This window comes from Carcharodon carcharias, chromosome 20 (genome assembly GCF_017639515.1).
Source record: "Carcharodon carcharias isolate sCarCar2 chromosome 20, sCarCar2.pri, whole genome shotgun sequence".
NCBI lineage: Eukaryota > Metazoa > Chordata > Chondrichthyes > Lamniformes > Lamnidae > Carcharodon > Carcharodon carcharias.
The window spans coordinates 96116373-96139245 of NC_054486.1; the positions used below are offsets into that span (position 1 = coordinate 96116373).

General features: G+C 39.5%; 1 protein-coding gene across 2 annotated transcripts in view; it reads right to left on the reverse strand.

The window, feature by feature from the left end:
* setd3 (SET domain containing 3, actin histidine methyltransferase) overlaps nt 1–22873 on the reverse strand; it is a 138726-nt gene that overhangs the window by 71911 nt on the left and 43942 nt on the right. For both annotated transcript variants that reach the window (XM_041214542.1, XM_041214543.1), the window contains 3 exons: nt 18170–18318; nt 10782–10854; nt 4641–4897 (listed from right to left, as the gene is read on the reverse strand). In XM_041214542.1, the coding sequence (XP_041070476.1) occupies nt 4641–4897; nt 10782–10854; nt 18170–18318 (479 nt within the window). The remainder of the gene's footprint in view (nt 1–4640; nt 4898–10781; nt 10855–18169; nt 18319–22873) is intronic.

Below are 22873 nucleotides of genomic sequence, written 5' to 3' on the forward strand. Positions count from 1 at the left end.
AATGCTTCCTTATTTCAATCCTAACTTGCCTAGCTGTACCTTTATTATGGTCTCTTCTGGGTTCCACCAACAGGCAAAATAGCTTTTTCTTCATTTACCTTATCAAATTCCTGTAGCATTTGAAAACTTCAATTAGTTCACCATCAACCTCTTGAACTTGAGGAAATACAAGCCAGGTTTATGCAACCCGTCCTCATAATTTAGCACTTTAAGCCATGGTATAATTCCAGAGAATTTGAATTGTCCCCCTTCCAGAGTTGTTAGATCTTGCCTGTGGTCAGTACCCAAAACTAGACACAACGGCTTGAATATTCAGGTCGGCATGCGGGGGCGGGCTCTGCTCGCCAACACGTAAAATGACACGCAATGACATCGAGCATGTGTCCCGACTTCACCGCGCGTCTTTCAGATCTTCAGTATGGCGGGCGCACACCGGAGTCAGCTGCACGCCCTAACTGCCAAAGGCCTATTAAGGCCATTTAAATACCATTTAAAAGGATTAGCAGAGCTGCCCATCCAACCTTACGGTTGGCAGGCAGGCGAAGAGCAGGCTGCCACGGGTGGGATGAGGTTTCATGATGGCTTTATAAATCAAATAAAAAATTTTATTAAAATTCATTGCATAACTAAGCTCATGTGACACTGTCACACGAGGAGACATGTCTAAATAATTTTTTTATTTCAAATAATAATAATTAAAATAATCTCCAAGGCTGCTCCATGCCTCGGAGATTTCTGCACTCTTTCGCGCGCATATGCGAAAGAGCATAGGCCCCGATTCTCCCTCCTCCCCCCCACCCGCACAGGGAGTGCTCAGTTCTTCTGGGTGCGCATCACGCTGGGCGGGCCTTAATTGGCCTGCCCACATAAAATGGTGGCACGCTGCTGATCACAGGTGGCGATCAGCTGCACATCCGCCCACTCCCGCTCAGCACCCCCCAACAGGAAGAAAATTCTCTCCTATAACTTTCTGCTCCCATCTACACAACTTACCATGCTTCCTAACTTAGCATTATCTGCAAACTTGGATATATCACGCTTTACTCCTTCATTCAAATAATTAGAATACAGAATGAAAAGCTGAAGTCCTAGTACAAATACCTTCGGAACACCATTTGTCACATCCTGTCAATCTGAGAATGTTCCCTTTATACCAACTTCCGTCTCTAATCTCCGCACAAGTTGTTATCTCACATGGCACAAGGTTACCTCCCATTATAGGCACTCACAGTTTTGCTAATATTCTTATGTTGAAACTTATCAAATGTTTTCTGAAAAACATCCATTAACATTCCCCCATCCACCAAAATAGTGACCTTCTCAAATTCGGTTAGCCTGTCAGACATGATTTGCCCTTCATAAATCCCTGCTAGGTCTCTTTTATCAGCTTGTGTGTGTCCAGGTTCTCAGTCACTGTTTCTATTCATAAAGTGGTGATCTGTCTAAGGGCAGCTCCTCTGCTCATTTCTCTATGATTGATGGCCATGCGTTTTCCTCTTCAGTTGCTTGTAAGCGCCTCCTATTTTCAACTTCAATGAGCAATATTACTCGGGTAAAGAATACACGTGGTAGTTTCCCATTGCATTCCTCATGTGTGTTTAAAGGAACACAAGGCCTCTTCCCAAAGGACCCTCCATCTGTAAGTAGCCGTTGTCCACCAGGTGTTAACAGAATCCAAGCCGGTTGATGAAGTCAAAACCAAGACACGGAGCCTTTCTTTACAGAGAGAGTTTCTTGATTTTGTTCAGTCTCATAGCTCTCCTCTCCCCTGTGTCCCAGCTGTCCCCTATTTATATGTGCTCAAAGTACTTAATTAAATAATACCCTTCACTTGTGTATCTTAATATAATTAGCATACTATTAACAAAAGGGTTCTACCTCTTGCGTCATCACCACTGAAAATTCACTGGTTCTGGCACTGGCCATAGCTTATAACCCTGAGTATGGGAACCTTACCTGGGGCGACTCATACAAGGGTAGGGACAACCACCCCGCCAAGGTCTCAAATGACCCTGCTACCTTTTACTATTGATACATTCCAATAACTGCCCTGCAACTGATGTTAAGTTGGCAGGTCTTTGGTTTCCTGGATTCTTCCTCTCCTTTTAGATAAGAGTGACGTGTGTGATTTGCCAATCTGAAGGCACAATTTCTGTACCGAGAGCACATTGGAAACTTATGATTAATACGTCTGCAATTTCCTCATCTATTTCTCTGGGTGAAAACCATCCAAGTCCTGGACTTATGTCTATTTAAGTCCTATTATTTTCTCTATTACCAGTTAAAAACATTAAATCCACAAGTCACTCCCCATAACTTATTTTAAGTTCTCTTACACCTCTCTCTGGTAGTTTGTCCTCTTCCTCAATTGTGAGAATGGATGCATTTAGCTCACGAAATAAGCCACCTATTTCTTTATTAGATATTATAGTCTCGCCTACATTCCCCATTACTATACCCCAACTTGATATATTTATAAAAGCTTTTGCTGCTGGTTTTAAAAGCCCTTGCAAGCTTTGTTTTCATATTCCCCTTTGCACCTTTAAGTATTTTTTTTGTATTCTTTTCTTTGTTGCCTTTTACAATTAATTGCTTATTGTTTTCTAAAAAAATCAATTTGCATATGAATGGCCTTTCAACAAGAAAACCTTCTGCGAGTATACATTGCTTATAAAAACATATAAAAGCAACTCTTTCTCCAAATGCTTTTGGTGAAGAAATAGTCAAAAATTGGCAAAACGTAAGATTCCTTTTCTATTCAACATTTAATCTATCTCCATGGTGAACCAGAATTAAACACAAACCATGATAACTACTGGTCCTAATCAATATAACATTTGAACTTGCAACAATATAAAGCTTCTTAGGGTATTCTTCCTCTGATGGAAGTTCTCAAATCCATGCTGCAGCACAAAAAGTCTAGAAAATGGACAAGTCCAATTTTTGTGTGGCTCTACTGAATTACTAAAATTGCATCAAAACAATCTAAAAATAACTCAGCTGCACCAAGTAGTGGAACCCAAGGCAGAGATATATGTCTTGAAACATGGTCAATAACCTGGCATTCTTTATGCAACATCATTGAAGGAGCACCATTACCACAAGGATTGCAACAGTTCAAGGAGAAGTCCCATCATTATCTTCACCAGGAAACCAGAGACAAGCAAGAAACACATTGGCCACATCCCAAGAATACATTCAAGAAGGGTGAAAGATTTTTCTTTTAAATCAATTGCAACAGGTGATATAATTCACAGCCTTTTGCAATATATAGACCATATAACTCTAGTTATTTCCAAATCCTGCAACTTCAATTTCACATCCTATTGCAAAGAATAATGAAAGAGTTGTATACTACAGATGTTCAAGCAATTATTAAGCCCAATAATCTTCCTTTAATTATAGTTGGTTCTTACAGAGCTCTGCCACTCAATCCAGTTTGTGAAACTGTTTCAGTCAAGCAGGAGAAGCTGGCTCTAATTGTCAGCCGTGGCTCAGCTGGTATGCACTCTTGCCTCCAAGTCAGAAGCACACTCTAGTGCAGTACCGAAGGAGTGCTGCACTGTCAGAGGTGCAGTCTTTGAGATGAGATGTTAAACTGAGGGCCCAACTGCCCTCTTAGCTTCAGGTAAAAGATTCTTTGGCACTATTTCAAATAAGAGCTGGGGAATAAATTCTGGTGTCCTGACCAATATTTCTCCCTCAATCAACATCACAAAAGACAAATTATCTGATCATTAACATTGCTGTTTGTGGGAGTTCGCTGTGTGCAAATCAGCTGCTATGTTTTCTTGATTACAATGCTTCAAAAGTTCTTCTCTGGCTGCAAAGTGCTTTGCAAAATCTGGTAGTTATGAAAGGCCATATACAATGCAAGTTATTTATACCACAGGCGTCCTGTACAAACCCAAAACATTAGACTTAAAACAGGGACTAAAATTTAGATGGTGTTTAAGAGACTCCTTTAATATACTAGTTATCCAAGTAAAGCTGATGTGGAAGTGCAAAGGTGTCTTCATTGTACATGATTCCCCTCACCAGCTGGAATCAAATTTTGTAGCACAAGCCTGCCAATCACATGGTACAGTTTTCTTTTTGGAACAGTAATCATCAATTTTTGGCAGTGATCAATGAACATTGGGACAGGGTTGAAGATGAGTACGGTTAAAATGAGCTATGGCACATGAACATGCCAGAGCACAAAATATTAAATCTACGTTGTGAGAGGATTAATGTTTCAAAACCACTAAATTAACTATTCCAATAACTGCTGCAACACAAAGATACAATTCATCCCTTTCCTTCCCAAAAGCAATTAACTTCTAATTGGCCTCAGGATGGGCTACATTTCACAAGAATTATACTTCAGCACCCTAATGCAACAGTCCCACTTTAGCAGCAGAATAACACAACATGCAAGGTAACACATTATGATGCGTTTGTCATAAAGTCATATCGGAATGTGAGCAGTGCTGCGGTAGCACCATCAGTAGTTAACCAAAATATTAAAAAATGCCTCCAAAGCTAGACTGAATTTGATATTTTTTTTTTAAAGAAACTGAAATGGTGCCAGCTGATTTATTGGAATTAGGTTTCTCCTTCAAAAGTACACTTAAAAATGCTACAATGAGTGAACTCACCTGGATAAGTTTATAGAAGTAAGCGTACTGTCGAGCGGTGTTTTTATACTGACTGAAAACATCGTGGATGGCTTGTGTTGACTGGAGGTAATGTACTTCTTCCTCTTCGAAATACAAAGGGGTATGATACTCCATAGGTAATGTCTTAATGTAGGGCAACCAGAAGGAATTGGGATTCAAACGTTCACAAAGCAGGTGAAACGCGAGGGTAATATTTCCCATAGCTTGCAGTATCCGGTCCTGGGTATAAACGGGACCTGCATTTCAAAGGAGGTACAGATTTTAGGCTAGAATCAATGCAACAGTAAGAGAAATAATTAAATAACCTCTATGGCCATCAGCAAGTCCAAGAAATTACTGCCTCTGTAAGGTACACAGCTTTCAGCACAGGCAATTCAGTGCTGTGAATAGCATAAACATTACAGTATTAAGGATACTGAAGGCATCAGGGCTTGCTTCATTACAACTCTCACTTTGTAAAAGACAATTTCAAAGAGAAAAACAATATAGCTTAAAATCCAAAACAAGTAGAATACATCCTACAATGCTATGTTCGCCTATCTCTCAAAAGGACTATTCTATTGTAGTGATGGGGTAATCCAAGCCATGCCCACATCATCCACCACCACCAGTCCCCAATCCATTTCCACAGTTCACTGAGAACAGTTTATATGTAAATACTAAAGTACTGCAAATTTTGCAGCAATGTTCAAGCTGTAGATTTAGGAATTTGAGCGCAGAATGCCTGTCCAAGAACCACTGAGTAATGACAGTAATTTGGCAGGCTAATTTCAAAATGCAAGAATGTTTGTCCACAGAGCATTCAAACTGGTATTCCTAAAAAATATTTTGAATACGTAGCTAGGAAGAAAACATGAACATCCTTCCTGCTTATTCCCATCAGCAGCCTTTCAATCCCACCCAACCTCATCACAGAAGTTTCAGCAGTTGAGACCTTTGTTTTATGGCCAAAACTAATAGTAGTCCTTTATTTGTTTGCAGTTTTTCTTCACTAGTTGGACTGTGCAAGTAATTACCATAATAGCACAGCAGGAAATAAATACATAGCAGCACACTTTAAAATCAGAATTGCAAAGCGCCAGCTTACTAAGACAGGCGCATAATTGTTTTTATGGGATCCAGCTCTGGAAGTTCAAAGCCCGTCAAAGGAAAAAAAATTACTTTGGTATAATACATCTTGGCTCCAATACAATTTTATTTTGCATGAGCACCAATTTGACACATGGGTTAAAAAACAGCTCTGGTAATAAAAATGAAGAACATCTGAATTTAATCCAAATTTGAAGCAGTTTGAATTTTTGTTTGATGATTAAAGTAAGTTTCTCATGGCCTGAATTTTACACTTCCCAACCACTAGGCTTTTAGGCAGGGTGGGAGGGGTTGAGGAAGCTTGAAATTGAAAGAATGGGATTCCCTCTGGGTTCCCACCTGCCCTGACCACACAGCGATTTTATGCTGGGCCGGGTAAGGCCTTGGATGAGAAGCCCACCCTTGCCCCAATTGAGGCCCTTCCCGCCCAGCCTCAATTTTTAGGCTGGCAGGAAGATTGAACGTCCATGGGGTAAGCCTGAAATACAACAAAGTTACACCCAGGGTGGGAAGGTGTGGGAGGCCCTCCTTCAGAAGCCCCCTTCTTAAGTCCAGTGACCTTTGGAATTCCCTACCCACTGGCCTCTTCCCTGAGACCCCGATTGCGACCCCCAGGCTTCTCCTCTCCTACCCTCCCTGCCATGGGACCACCACCACCCCCCCGAACTTAACTAGGCCTCCAGTTCCTGGACTTATCCTCTGACATCTTCTTGAACTTCCTTTTCTGTCCACTGAAGTGCTGTTGGACTGGCCAGCAGCTCTCTAAGGCGGGACCCTCCTTTTGAGTGAGGGGCAGAAGTTCCACCTGCAGTCAATTCACGCTCAAATGAGGCATAAATTATCTGTGGGGCTGTCTGAGTCGGCGGGGGTGTGTTCCCCACCAACTCTTCGCTTGGCAGGAAACAAGACCTCATCATCCTAAAAATTCAGGCTCGTGAGTTTTGAGGACCACAGCTACCAGGCTTGAAATTCACCTGACAATATAGACAGGGTTTTGTCGGTTCATAGTTTTGACATTGGATAGATAAATTGGGGGAGGGGGTAATGGGGGAAAGTGAGAAGAAGAAACCATAGTGTGGTGCCCCTGAAGATAGATGAAATGGAGGAGGTGAACTGAACATTCAAATGAAGGTTTTCTTAAGTACATAGGGACTGCTTCAAATTTCAAAATGTAAGTCTGTAACACCATGTTCTCTAGTTACTGCATTTGTGTTCTCCCCACATATATTTATGCCTTTACAAATACACAACAGAAAATTTCTCCACAGTTGTCAACGCCATTGGGAGTTGTAATTCTAAAGGAAGTGAGTAATTTCAGTCTCTCCTCCCACAGAGAAATTCACTGGAAGCTGTGAGGGCAGGCGAATGATAATGTCAGCTGATGACTAGAAAATCAAACTCAACAGTATTTACTATTTTAGTTAATCCTCCATCAAACCAGCTGGGCAGTGAACTTTGATGCGGAAGAAACTGCTTGCAACTCTCCAAGCAGAAGAACGTCCATCAGACTAAACAAGGTACTTTACATTTCTAACACTAGTCATCCTTTGGCCTCAATTAATCTGCTTTGAAATATGAGGGGTAATATTTGCTAGTTTTTTTGGATGAGGGAGGGAAGGAGGTGGCGACAATCTCATTTTTACATTGAAAACTGGCAAATGATATGCTATTTTGAAATTTAAGATAGAAGAGTGTACAGATAATCCACAAGACTACACCTATAAGAAAATATTAATTTTAAAATTCATAGGATAGTGTTGGTAGGATTACATGAAAAGCACAATTGTAAAATTAGGTGAGAATTACACACTGATCAGTAGAGCTCTGTAAATTTAGATGATGCTTGTACTTTTTAAAAAATCTATAATATAATAAATTTGCTATGCACATTACACTATTCTTTGGGCATCACTATTCTGTCATGCCTTCAGATGTTGTTAATGGGAGCTGGCTCTCATTATAGTAACGCCTTCAGCTGCATGTCTCCCACTAGATGGTGCTATGTAAAGTACAGATCCCGCAATCCATGCAAGCAGCGTCACTAATATGTTGAAAGGAAACAAATCTCTATTGACATTCTATGGGCAATCCCACAGCAGAGCTACTACTTGAATGTAACTTTTTGTACCAAATTAAATACTGGCCCATGATTTGCTGTCAAAATAATGGCAAGACTAACAGTGCTTCTTGTTATTTACACACAAATGCTCAAGGGCAACCAAGGATAGCTGCAGGGTTAAAGTCAGAAATCCTAAATTTGCTGTTGAATGTGCTGCTCTGCCATTAGCTTTGTGAAAACTGTAATTTATTGCTTACAACACTATCGAAATGCTTTGAGCAGCAGGACTATAATGCATTTGGAGTAGTAGTTACGAACTAAACTCACCAAAGAAAATTAGTGTTGGTCTGCAATGATGCCAAGGAGCCTGTTTTGAAGCCATTTAAAGTCTAATTTAATTAGGCCTGGATTAGCTGGCAGAAATTCTTTTAATAACGGGCTAATTATTAATTACTGCCAAAGGATCTTTCTGGCATCGAAAATTATCACGAAAGTGTAATAATTTTCATATTATTTTGATTTATTGTAATTGTAGGTTAATAGTGGGGTTTGGGTTAGTTTCTGTGTAAAGGTTTGTGTGTGTGGGTTTTAATTGAATTACAGACAGCTGGTCTGGGTGCTTTGATGTATCCGAAGGGAAGCTAGGTTTCGAATGCTAAATACATAAACATGGCTTATTTTTTATTTTAGTTTTAGAATGTGAGGTGTGAGGAACATTTGCATTTTTAGATAAACCAGAGTAGTGAATTCCCAAGAGATGGTAAGGTGTTACACCTAATCAACAGAGCTAAGCCAAACAGTGTTTATTTTTCCCAAAGATTACTGGTAATATGAGTACTATGAAAGATTTATATTATGGAAAATGTAAAGTTGCAAAGACATATTGGAACAATGGGATTTACATTAAAAAGGGAGAAACACGTACAAAGGAGATGAGGTTATGTGTAAGAGAAAGACATTCTAAATTCTAACAAGTGTGAAAAGTCTCCAGCCTCTATGTACTAAGCTGCTATCTCCAGAAACTATAGCTAATGGAATTCATTTTAAATATCACTGTCTAGGGTATTGTGCGCTTGGCTTGGGTCTGTTGAAATCTATGTTGTTTTACTGTTGCCTTAACGGAGGTGTAACTGGGAGCTAGATTAGTTAGGGGATTTAGGAGTTTATAGACCCATGTACGTGCTTAAAATCATTTATTTTATTAATAAATGTTTAATTTATTTTTGTAAAAAAAACCTCTAAGACTCAGTAGTCTTATCACTACTGAATTCAAGGCACGCACCTTGAAATAAAAATACAAATTGCAAAACAGTTATGGCAGCTATTTCAAGTTTCTCTCCGGGATTTGAGCAGCTCAGCATTTACCATCCACTGTAGCATAATGAAATAAACTATTATAAAAGTGTGCAGTCTGATTCCTTCTGCTATTAATTGTTGTTGAATATTTTAAAAAGATGAAATTTAAAATCAAAACTTTTTAAACTTTTCCTTTAACATTATTTTTTCCACTTTTCCAGATCCAATGTTTCTTTCCTTCTCTTTATTTCTCTTTCTGTACTTGATTTGCATGTTCTAATTTATATTTCTTTGACAATCCTTGTACTGTTCATTTCTCAATCCTATGAGCTGATTGATTAAGAAGGTACACAGTTGGTTTCCTTCGTTGCTCAGGACCCAAATGCACAATTTCCCTCCCTGCAACTTCATCAGCTTGCATTTCAAGCGACTTGTGACGCGAAATATAGTCTAGATTAAGTAGGTGAAGGCGAATCTGAATAACAGCAGATGCTGTTAGATTCACTCTTACAGCAAATTATGCTCCATTGTTTCCTTGAGTTCAGCACCTAGTTTTCAAAAGAATTTTTTTAAACTAGATAAATAAGATCACAAGGATTCTGGGCAGGCATCTGGTTTGAAAACAGTCTCGGCTGATCAGTGTCTCCCTTCTCTCCAACGGTTGTATAATCCTACACGGAGCAGATTTAAGAAAGAGGAACTTTGATTTAGGTTGCAGAGTATGAGCTCGGGACATTTTTAAGAGGATACTGGGCCAATATCAGCTCATTGGGCAGGTTCTTCCCCCCAACGAGGGGGGTTGTGCAGGAGCGGGCATGAGCAGGCGGATTCCCAATCAGCGCCCCCAGTTGGGGGCAAGCTGCCATTTTGCGTGAGCAGGCCAATTAAGGCCCGCCTAGCATGACATCCGCCAGGAAGCGCTATGGACTCCCTGTGTGGGCAGGGGGGGGATTCCCTGATTCTCAGGGAGATCGGCTCAGGTTTGAAAATTTCATTAAAGGAGGAGAAAAAAATTACTGGCATGTCCATTCAAGTGCCACTGTTACATGAGCTGGGACATGTCAATTTCTTTTACTTAAACATTATATAAAAATTTTAACACCCTCATGAAACCTCATCCCACCCGTGGATGAGGGTTCATGTTTTTTCAGAAGCCTGCCTGGGCTCCCGGTCTGCCCGCCAACTTTAAGGTTGGACAGGCAGGTCCATTAATTATATTAATTACTTTTTTAATGGCCTTAATAGACCTTTGACAGATTGACTGCGCGCCAGCTGAACTGAAAATCTAAATGATGCAGTGACATCAGGAAGTGCGCCCAACGTCACCCCGCATCATTTTATGTGTCAGCGAGCGGGCCGTGCTGCACCCTCCGCTCCCCCCCCCACCCCCGCCCCCAAGAACATTCTGCCCATTGTTGGGCGAGAAGAAATCTATTCATCTTTGTGGTGGAAGTGACCTGAAGGGCAGAATCAACGTTGACCATAGTGTTTCAACTTGATAAAAACAAATTGATGTCTTCCGCACTCGCTAAAAAAAAAGTTTCACGGAAACTGAAGTCAACGGGTTCTTAACTGATTGGTATTCCGGGGAAGATTAAATATTTGAAGAGTGAACCATGGCAACTGCAGACAATGATGTTAAGTAACCGTACCTACGTTGGTAAATCATTACTCACCCAGTACAGAATTTTTAGCAGATTCAACAGTCATCAGCATTTTTCTGGGGATCCACAGAAAAAGTTCTTCTGCCTAAAAATGCAAAGGAACGTGTCACCATAGTCTGTTCTGATCAAACCACGGAATCCCTAAGTATACTAATAGTCCACTTATGGTAAGAATTATAATCATTTCCAAAGTAAAGGAAGAGGCTCTCATCAATTGCCAGATTTAGAGCAGAAACACACAATGTGGATTATAGGAAGCACAAGCAATTAATTCCCATCAAAAAAAATTACATATGTAAACATTGAGAGTCCCAAGTAGCAGTAACTATAGTACTTGCTTTGCATTTTTTTTTTAGAAAAGGCATCGTGCTAATCTCTCCTTCCATCAACTGCCATGTTGACTGTGCAGGAGGCAAAAATCCCTACTGATCCCAAAGTCAGATTGGGGATGCAGAAGGGATGCAAATAAACCAAAAACCTGGTGATGGCCATTTTTCGCCGTAACTGGCAGCATTTCATTAATCTCATCTGTAGTACCACTTCCAGTCAACATTAAATAACACTCAAATTGCCTTATGCAGCAAGAATTTTATTCGCATGATCTCAGCAGGGGTCTGATTCTTTTGGGTGTGGCATGCTAATCTGGCACATGTACGTATTGGTGCTGCTATGTAGTGCTTTAAAATGTCAGATTGCCAACATTTGGAATGGGCGCCCTCATTCTTTGAATGCAGAAATGAACAGGCTGCCAACCAAATAGAGAAAAATGTCAAAACATTGAGCCTTTAATGCTTATTTAGTAAGACTCAGCCACAGTATCTCACCCAGCCTAGGCCAAATACAAGGGTTCAGTGCAGATGAAGGCAAATTCCGTAGGGTGAATGAGCAAACTGACTACAGCACTGTGGTACAGAGCACCATTCAAGATGGGAGGCATTGGTGGGGGAGGGGACTGAAAAGGAATGCGATAGTGCTAGGGGGCAGTACAGTTCGCAGAGTAGTTACCATTCTCTACAACCACGACCGGGAATTCCGAATGTTGTCTTTTCTGCTTGGTGCTGAGGTTAAGAACATATGTTCAAGGCTAGAGAAGAAGTTAGATGCAAGTGCTCGGAAAAGACCTAGCAGCTGCAGTTCAAGGAGGTAGAATTAGGGATAATGTTCCGCTGAGAATTTGAGCAGCTCGGCTCAAAAGTAAAACACACAGAACTTCACAGCCAATAATCTTCAAGGAGGCTCCAGTGGAGCAACAATGCCGGCATGGACTGGTTGGGCCGTTTAGCCTGTTTCTGTGCAGTACGTGCGCTAAAATTTTACAAATTTATTTACAGAAGTGTTTTTTGCACAGGACTCAGTAACAGTGTCATATCAATGCAATCAGGCAAACACTGTGGTAAAATCAAATAAGCTCCATTTACAGTACTCCAGAGAAGCAAATTGGTGGGGTTAGGGGAAAAGATCAATGAGTATTGAGCTTGCAAGAATAATGTACATTAAAAAAAGAGGGGAACTATACTGAACCTAACTAACGTAGTTTTCAAACTTCTCAAACTCCACGTGCAACTGAATTACACCAAAGTAGTACAAAACCAAGAAGGCAAATAACCATACAATTTAATATGTAAACCAAGCTGGCACAAAGAGCAACAAGCTACTGCAACTAGAGCTTCAGAGTAAGGCAGCAAAGTAGTTGGAAATGTTTTCACCTTGACAAACTTACTTTGCTGCCTTGTTGGTGAAAATCAAGAAATATATAAGCCCATGTTGTGGCTGCAAGAATTAGAGTGAGATTTTACATTCCTGATCAGCATGGCGCAAAAAAGCTATTCGGTACAACATGTTTAACCATGCATTGCTTGGTTCAAATTATGGTTTGCTAGGTAGTTGATTTGTGTAAAATTCTGTTGCCAAATCAGAACAATTGCCCCAGTTGATACATATCCTTACATCGGGCATGAAACTCAACTCAAGAATAAATTAATGGGGACTAAAATTTAAATACCCTAGTTATCTATTTTGGGTTTGTACCCTTCATTTCAAATTTCCAACATTTTCAGTTTTATCTTTTCATTACATACTGAAGCTTATGCACTCATTCTCTACAACAAAGTAAGCGGAAGGATTCTGAAAGGTTTCAAAGTAAGGTGCTCAAGATGGTACAATATCCTGAGTTTAATTTAATCAGATACGAATTTGTAAACAACAAGATTAGATTCTTAATAGATGTTATAGATGAGTGAAACATTTAAAATTTCTAGGTCCTATCCATAAGCATGTATCACCTCGCTAATTCACAAACTCTACCATTTTGAAAGGAAAGGGCAGTTAGGTGCATGGGAACACAATCATTCCAAGTCGCATGCCATCTAAGACTTAGATATTTATTACCATTCTTTTGTCATCATTTGGTCAAAATCTGGGACACCTTAAAGAACAGCATTTGTGGAAGTACTTTTAGCCCATGGACTGTAGCAGTTCAAGAAGGCAGCTGACTATCACCTTCTCAAGTGCAGCTAGGGATGGGCAATAAATGCTGGCCTTGCTAGTGATTCTTACATCTCCACAAAGACTCTTGATAAAGGTGGTTATCATGGCTGTGATGGTTGCTATGTGGACAGTGATTAAAGGTTAAGTGACTACAGATCGAAAATAATTGGGATATAGCTGGAGTTTAGGAAAGTAAAGGGCGACTTGATTGAAACAAGATCCTGAGGGACTTTGACAGGGTGGATGTGGAGAGGGTGTTTCCTCTAGTGGGAGAACCTAGAATTAGGGGTCACTGTTTAATAGCAAGGAGTCACCCATTTAGGACAGAGATGAGGAGAAATTTTTTCTCAGAGGGTCGTAAGTCTTCAGAACTCTCTTCCTCAAAATGCAGTGGAAACATAGTCTGAATATTTTTAAGAGAGCTAGATAGATTCTTGACAAGCAAGGGGGTGAAAGGTTATTGGGTGGATGGAAAGGTGGAGTTGAGGTTACAATAGATCAACCATGATCTTATTGAATAGTGGAGCAGGCTCAAAGGGCTAAGTGACCTACTCCTGCTCCTAATTCATATGTATATGTATGTATGTATTATACCTCAAAGGATGAAATCATCGATTTATACTAAATGATAAGCATTTAATATTGTAAATTTTCAAACTACAGGCTTCCTTTAATACCATAGTATCCATTATTGCAGTAAAGAAGCCTTGTTTGTATCACTTGTATAGAACAAATAAGGCAAAACAAATAGGAAATTAAACTAATGAAATTAAAAATAAAAATCAGAGGATGAAAATCAACATTACTATAACACAATGAGCTTAGAGAAACAATCCTTAGGAGGTTTGAAGCTGCGCTGTGTATTAATGACAAATTGCGCTAACATGCATGAGAAAGAAATGGGCATTTCTTACAGCACATTGGGCAATATTCTGTTCTAGAAGGATGGGACTGTTAGGCCTTCGAAGTTACATACCTTTAAAAATCAAAGGTATCAAATAAGTGTATTGATAAGGTATCAAATCAAATAAGTCTAACTGCTGTCTAGTTAAAGACTAACTGAGGTCAGGTTGTAACTTTTAAGTACCTTCAATTTTATGATTGACATGTGCACTTACTGGAGTCAGAAGTCTGTGCACCTAAATGTACTCTTAATAAATGTGCAATTTCACCCTAAATGTCTTGTGCCTAAACCAGGTAACCAATGAGCCATTAGGTAAAGCATGTGAAAAATGTAAACATTACATTCACCACTTCAATTTTTTTTTAAAGTGTTAGTCCACAAAGAGGCTGTGAATTCAAGGATGCAACCAGCTGGAGACAAACACACTGCTAAGATTCTGCAATAACTTGCAAGGAAATGTTGCATGCACTTGTGGATCACAAGAATGCTGAAAACCTGTTTAATGTGCACAAAGCAGCTGAAGTAAAGCTGACCTTAGAATGATAACTTGTACTGACATCAGATGCAAAACTCATATCAAATAAGTGAAATTCACTGAAATTAGGTACATATGGCTGGATGGAAGAGGTGGACTAGGATGGTTGAATGCAAAACAGAAAGATGTTAGTATGACAAAAATGGTGTGTTTTTATCTATGTTTTGGTTTGGTTGCTATCCCTTTGAAACTTATCAATGTGCAGGTAGTTTGAACCAGAGTTTTGCAAAAGGCCTAATCACAATACAACTTTGCAGCATTTATTGTTGTGGTGGGGGGATGGGTGGGAGGGGGGGTGTGCGATTAGCTCAGTGGGCTCAGTGGATTAGATTGACACCAGGAGCTCAGGGTTGGATCCCCGTTCTGGCTGAAGCAGATTTGGGGCCTGCCTCCATGCTCTCCTCATAGTTAAAAAATCATGCACTTTGCCATGGTTTAGCGAATAATCGCCAAGGACTTGCCTTCAGGCAGAGAGCTCAAGAAGAACATTGTTGTGGTCACCCTGGTGGTAGGTTTAAGGGTGGGTAACATTTTTTTTAACACCTTTGCATACTTAGTGATTAACAGTTCACTTTTGAATTTGCAAGGTCAGATACTAGCACAGTCCAGAATGTCCCATAACATTCTGCCAGGATATGAATGAGACTCTTCTGTTTGAATCAAAACAGTTAGAAAATCCCATGAGAAAGGCAGTTCTCGAATTCTCGGCAGCGGCACTGGCTGTTTGAAAAGGACCGTCGGTTTCAAATGACAATAAGGATGCAAAACAATGGGCAGAATTTTACAGACAGCGGGATTTTATGTTCCCGCTGTCAATGGGATTTACAACAATCCGCCGCATTTTACAGCCCCATCCCCTCCGAAGAGGGGCCTTAAAATTCTGCCCAATGTATTCGCAAGTCATTTATAAATAAGGTGAGAATCGTTTTTAGGGCTGCAATCTTTTAATCATTTTGTCTACGCCAAGATTTAAACAAAAGTCTATCGTAAAAATATATTTACATGACTGTTTATTTGCTTGTTCACTGCTTGTTAATAATTACACTCCAAATTTTAAACAATATCTGGCATGATCCTCTGCTGCTTTCAAGGACTGATATCATAATAAGCGGTAGTTAATCTAGTACCTAAAAGCAGTTACTAATCAGAATTTGTTGTTTGTTTACATGGACAAGTTGCAGAAAGTTTTCATAGATCTTAAGGCAGAGATGGACATTCTTGAAGGTATAAGAGTCGGGACTGACTCACGGGAGTGATCAAATATACTAGAATCAGAATAATCTACGGCAAGATCACAAGTGCAACTCCAACAACATTCAAGAAACTTGACACCATCAAAGACAAAGCAGCTGCTTGACCGGCACCCAATTCACCACCTTAAACACATTTACTTCCCTCACCACGAGCACAATATGGCTGCAGTATATATCATCTACAAGATGCACAGCAGCAACTCGCCAAGGCTGCTTCAACAGCATTTCACAAACCGGTACCTTACCAACCAGAAGGACAAGAGTAGCAGATGCACGGAACCTCCACCATCTCCAGGTTAGACACCATCCTTGGAAATAGAATCGCTGCTCCTTCATTGACACTGGGACAAAATCCAGGGACTCCCTACCTAATAATACTGTGGGTGCACCTAAGCCCCACAGACTGCAGCGGTTAAAGAAACCAGCTTACCACAACCTTCTGACAGGCCATTAGGTTTGAGGAATAAATGCTGACTTTGCCAGCGACATCCATATCCCATGAACATATTTTTAAAAATCTTAAGATTAGAAACAAAAAACAAAATGTCACAACTAGAGAAGATGAAAAAGTAGAAAAAGGAGAGTGAGCAGAGAAACTCCAGAACGTGTTGAAAATACCCATTCTTTCACATTTCCTCTAACCTGGTGGTGCAGGTTTGAAGCAGATAGGCAAAAAACTGAAAAAGACTGAATATGATACCTACTGATGTAAAATGAAGAACTATTGGTTTCCCTTCACATCTATCCAAATCAAAAAATTAGCTGAGACAGAATTGTCACCCTTTATGAATTTAACAGCAGAAACAGAATGCAGCATGGAAAAGCCGTCAAGGCAGAGTCAAACAAACTACCAAAATGCTTGCAAGAGGGCATTTCTTGATCATGTCCAATCAAATAAACTTATCCTCATTCTTTTATGCCTTCATCCAAACCTTCGATCCAGAATGTAGCTCAGTTACTGTCCTGAATAAAGTACAATTTAAGCCTTGCTATGACTTGCTACATCTGGTTTGCAATCTAACCTGGAATCCTTGTGTTTCACTATGTATTACACTCTATGGTCTGACTGTGATTTTGTGTTAAGTTGACACCATAGTACAAGGCACTGTTCCACCATCACTCTTCAGTAGTTAAAAAACACTCAACAAGCTGGGAGGGGTAGAAATCATATTGCTCTCTCAGCCATGGTCATATTGAATGGCAGAGCAGGCTCGAGGGGTGGTATGGTCTATTGTTCCTATTTTAGGTTCTTATGTAGCAAACAAATAATTTGAATTTATCTAAAGACACTGACATGCAAAATACAGTAAATATTTGAAGTAAGTTGTGATGCAGTGTTACAAGGTTCATTTTCCCACCTTATTTCCTGCTTTTAAAAGCAATTTCTAAAATAATTTTGGGAAGAACTGGGCAAGATGGACCAAAACCTCACAGCTTCTTCCTCCTTGTGCTTATATTAAAATAAAGCTGTTAGATGTAACTGACATTAAACAAGGGGAAAAAAAAGTTAGGTGAACCTGGCCTTGCCAGACCTTTGATAGGGCACCTTAATGTCAAAGGTTTTTTCAGTAAGCCCATGTATCTTACTGTATCTATTCTCTGCTAAGTTGTACACATGTACAATCAAATATGGCTGCAGCACACAGTCCAAATCTTCAATGAACAAACTTTTCTCCTTCAAAAATCTGTATCATGCTTAAATTTGTAATTTAAACATCCTGTAGAACTGTTCGTTGAGATGTTATATTTTCTTGCATGGGTTCCATATTAGCATTTGTGCACAATATACTTAGCCTTTCCTACTTCAGTCTGTCACAGGAATGTTAGTAGACACATGAGCAGCTCCATGCAAATAGACAAAGATTCTCTGTATCTGCAGATAAATACTCACTTTTTATTTTAAATACACCACAGATGCATAATTCTGCACGAATTATTCATAACTGACTTGTAGTCAGACCCTTAGATGGGTGTTGTTGCTTCAGAAGGCAGAGTATGCCTCATTTACTCTACAGTACTATAATGAAGCTGGGGTTGTCATTGACAGTGTGGTAGGGGACACTGCAGGGCAGAAACTTATGGTTATGAAGCTAGTGCTAAATAACTGGGGTGACTTCTAAACTAAAGACAATCTACAAATGATTCTGGGTACTCTGATCTCTGCAGACCAAAATTACCGCATAGAAAGGACGTTGGATGATGAAGGTTAAAAGAGGCAAACCTTAATGTCTTTAGTTGCCTTTAAACCATAGCCCTCTTCTGGAAAATAAGTGATTTCAAAACCCTCAGTTGAGGCTCCACAGTCAGCTGCCCACTGCAGTAGTTCATCAAAGTGGTGTTCTCTGTTCCCATCAAAGACAACCGATAATCCTAAATGGTTACAAACCACATAGTAACTTAAAATCAGAAAAGTTAATTATAAGTGAATTACAAAGTTCTACTAACCAGAAAAAAAACAAGATCAAAACAAAATTCGACTTAATATTCGACATTCAAGAATTCAAAAATGGAAAGGAAGACAGAGCTTCGGGTAGTGTGCAAACTGATTGGCAGCAGCTTTGGCACAAGAATTATAACATAGAAAATCTACAATAACATTGTGCATTGCTCAGTTAATTAAATCCTGACTCCATGATCGGTTGCGCAATTTGTTTGGAGAAGCATGCCATCTGTTGCTGTCTGAAATGTTATCCCAGAAGCATAGAACAGTACAAAAGGAAAATTTACAAAAAAAATGCTTTCAAGTCTGGAGCTTTAAAAAGCAGTAGGCACCTTGAGGTTGATAACAAAAACAGAATTACCTGGAAAAACTCAGCAGGTCTGGCAGCATCGGCGGAGAAGAAAAGAGTTGTTTCGACGTCAACTCTTTTCTTCTCCGCCGATGCTGCCAGACCTGCTGAGTTTTTCCAGGTAATTCTGTTTTTGTTTTGGATTTCCAGCATCCTCAGTTTTTTTGTTTTTATCTTGAGGTTGATAAACTGTTTGAAAATTCACTCTCGTGGTTTACAATGCCATCTTGACCCTGCAGTGTACACTGTTACTTATTTATTACATTACATTCTTGTATCCATTTTCTCTCGTTCTATCTTAAACTGCTCTGGTAAATTTCCAACTCCTAACAACCTCACTCAAATTGCCATTTTTTATGTGGCAACCTAGACAATGTCAGGAAGCAATTCAAACAAGGATCATCACATCTGAACCTATCCTATTTCTCACTTGACAGTCACTTCCATGCAGGATCACTGATCCAACAATTCTATCCTCTCCACAGCTAGTCATAGCAGGCAAATTCCAGCACTTCCAATTCTTGTGCAGGTCGAGGACCAAAGACTGAACCTGGAAATGTTCTGACCTGCACTAAAAATCAAAAAGCAAAGAATCTAAGCAAAGTCTACAGGACAAAAGAGGGACAGTGTGTTTTGGTTATATATAAGTACAAGAAATTGCTAAACGGGCTTAAAAAATGTACTGATGCAAAGAGGACACTAGCAAGGAACATAGCAAGGAAGGTTAAGCAATACTAAATCATTTTTAGTGCCATAACAGTAAAAAGTTGGTATGGAGGAACTGGGGATTGTAACTAATAAAAGTGATAGATTAATTAATGGAGGACACACTTTTATTACTGAATGATTATTTACAAGAAATATACACAAAGGCAGAAAATGCCAATTAATCGTGCAAGTTCTATAATACAACAAATATCCAAATGTGTCTTCAGAGTCTTTAGTTTTCTTAGTGTATTAAGTGCTTCCTCCAGGTAAACATAACTCACAAAATAGATAGTCTATCCAGGTGTGCTTAAGGAGACGACTGGGTATAGGTATGAAGCTCGGCAAGATTATACGATAGCTTTAAAAATGGAACATATCTGACTGGGCATCATCAATGATGGCTAAAATAATGGAAAATAAAGAGGAGTAAAATTCAGGATACCTGTTTAAGAAACAGCCAGCTTGAATTTAAATGGGGAAAACCCCATTCAAGAAATTTCAACTATTTCTTTATGCATGATACAAACAAGTAGAAAGTGGAACTTCCTATGATAGTCCTATTTTGGCTAGATAAGAAACGGAATTATATCAAGGGAAACCTGATACATGAAGCATAGATGAGGGTGAGGCATTGAGTGCAATATCACAGGAATCAGCCTTTGCAGCCTATATTCATAAAAGGCTTAGATGCAGAAACCAATTATAAGCTTATTAAATCTGCAGATAATACTAAATAGAGTAAAAGCTCATGGAGAACAGTGTTAATAATTTGAAGATTTAGATTTGTTTTTGTAATTGAGCAGAAAAATGGCAAATTATCTAAAAAGCAATCATAATATGATAGAGCTCAGCATGGTGCCTCAAAAGGAGAAACGCAAACAGATAAAATTCCAGGTCTGGCAAGACTGACTTTGATGAAAAACTGAGAAAGTCTGTTTTGGGTTAAATGACAGTCCAGTGGGAGGTGTTCAAAAAAGAACTGCTAAAGAGCAAGAGTTCTACTTGACAAAAAAAAAACAACCATGGATGACTAAGTTGGTAAGAAACAACATAAAGCAAAGCAAAAGCATACAAAAAAAGTACAGACTCTGATATATGGGAGAACAACAAATGGTGGCAAAATAGATAGGAAGAGCTACAAAAAGGGAGCACGAAACAAAACCTGCAAGGGATATCAAAATCAACTAAAAAAACCTTTACAACTATATTAGGAAAAAGGGGTTGGTCAAGGGAAACATGGGTTCCTTGAAAACTTATAACGGTGGTATTGTCAATAGCAGACATGCTAAATAATTGCTTTACATCAGAACTTAAAGTAGAGGAACAGGATAGCATGCTGGACATCCCGAAGAAACTAATACTGAATCAGGGACCAGAACTCACTAAAATTTACATAAGTAAAATAACAATACTGAAGAAAATAGTAGCACTACAGTGACAATTCCCCAAGATCAGATAGTTTCCATCCCAGGATTTAAAGGAAATAGATGAGAACTTTGCAGGTGCTCTAACCATAATCTGCCAAAGTTATTTAAGAAAGGCGACAAGGACACCAGTTAGACCAGTTAGTCTAACACTGCTGTCAGAATATTACTACAGTACATAATTAAGGATAGTGGACAGTATTTAATGGAAGTGACAGTGGGGCTCGCCCATTAGCCTCTTTTAGGGAAGGCCTGCTTAATTAAGTGTCAATCAGGTACTTAACTGGATAGTAGCGGGCCTTCCCAGGGACCTTGATCCCTCGGAGCAGAAGTCCCACCTGCTGAGAGTTGCAGAATGGCGCGCCACCAGGGAAGTTGGGTCTGCTGCCAGTGAGACACCCATCCAAGGCCTAGGATTGCCGATGGACCCAGGCACAGCTGTATGATGGCAGAAGTGGGGTCAGGGGTGGATCTCAGCAGGCCCCTTCCCAATGCCAGGTCCCCCGATCAGGCACTGAGTGCCTTTGAACAATGGGCCCCCATAAGAGACTGCTAGCTAAAGTTTAAATTCATGGAATTGAAGGACAATTACTGACATGGTTAAGCAATTGACTGAGTAGCAGGAGACAGAAGGTAGGTATAATGTGCAGAGAAAATGGGCAGGTACTCTGGCAGCATGTAACTAACAATGTCCTGCAAGGATCTGTGTTGGGGCCTCAAATATTCATTGTATTTATTGAGGACTAAGATGATAGAATAGAAAAACAAGTATCCAAAATTTGCTGAGGACAGAAAAATCAGTGGCATTGTAAGCAGTGTAGGTGGAAGCATAATAAAGAATTATTAATAGATTAAATAAATGGGCAAAACTGTGGCAAATAGATGTCAATGTAGGTAATTGTCAGGTCATCCACTTTGAACCTAAAAAAGCAGCTCAGAGTACTTCCCAAATGGTGAGAAGCTGGAAACAGCGACGATTCAAACATATTTGAGGGTCCATGTACATAGATCATTAAACTGCAATCAACAGGTATAGCAAATCATAAAGGCTAGTGAGAGCTGGTCTTTATACCTAATGGACTAGAATGCAAGGAGGTAGAAATCATGCTACAGCTTTGCAAAGTCCTGGTTAGACTACACCTGGCACACTGTGAGAAGCTCTGGGCCTTAGGAAGGACCTTGGAGGGAGAGCAATATAAATTTACCAGAATGATATCTGAACTTCAAAGATTCTATTATGAGATCACATATACTAGAGTTGTATATTCCCTGGAATTTAGAAGATTAAGGAGTGATTTCATTGAAGTTTAAGATATTGAATGGGAAGATAGGTGGGTAGAGAAAAACTGTTTCTGGGGCTGATGGAGGTGGATGAAATTAGGAACACTTCTACATGTAAAGGGGTGACAAGAGGTTTGAAACTCTCTTCTGTTAACAGCAATTAATGGTAGATCAATTGTAAATTTTAAATCGGAGATTTTTGTTAACCAAAAATATTAAGGGATATGGAGCTAGGTCAGAGGTCAGCTATGATCTCACTGAATGGCAGAACAGGTTCGAAAGTTAAATGGCCTACACCTGTTCCTATCAATAAAATTCACGAAGTGTTGTGTATTGAGTGAAAAATTGAATAACATAGGCCTGAAAATAAAGTGAACAAACCAGCACAGGAATAGTTAGAGAAAGAGAAAATAAGACCTGGGAGTAGCACTACACTCACCAAGGACAAACAGCTAAAAGATCAAATCAAATGTTGAAGTAATCTACCTTTGTAGTGATGTAGAAGCCACTTTTGCTTATGTTTTAATTTACTTGTCAGATCAGTGTAAATTGTTGGTCACAATGCTTTAAAAGAAGCATACATGAATTGGAGGGATGTGCAATAAATCCCAAATGCAAAGGGGATGAGACAAGCAAAGACTAGAGAAGCTTAGGTTGTAAGTTTAGCAATAAGTGATGATGACAAATATATAGCACTATATAAACTATACAATGCTGCAATTA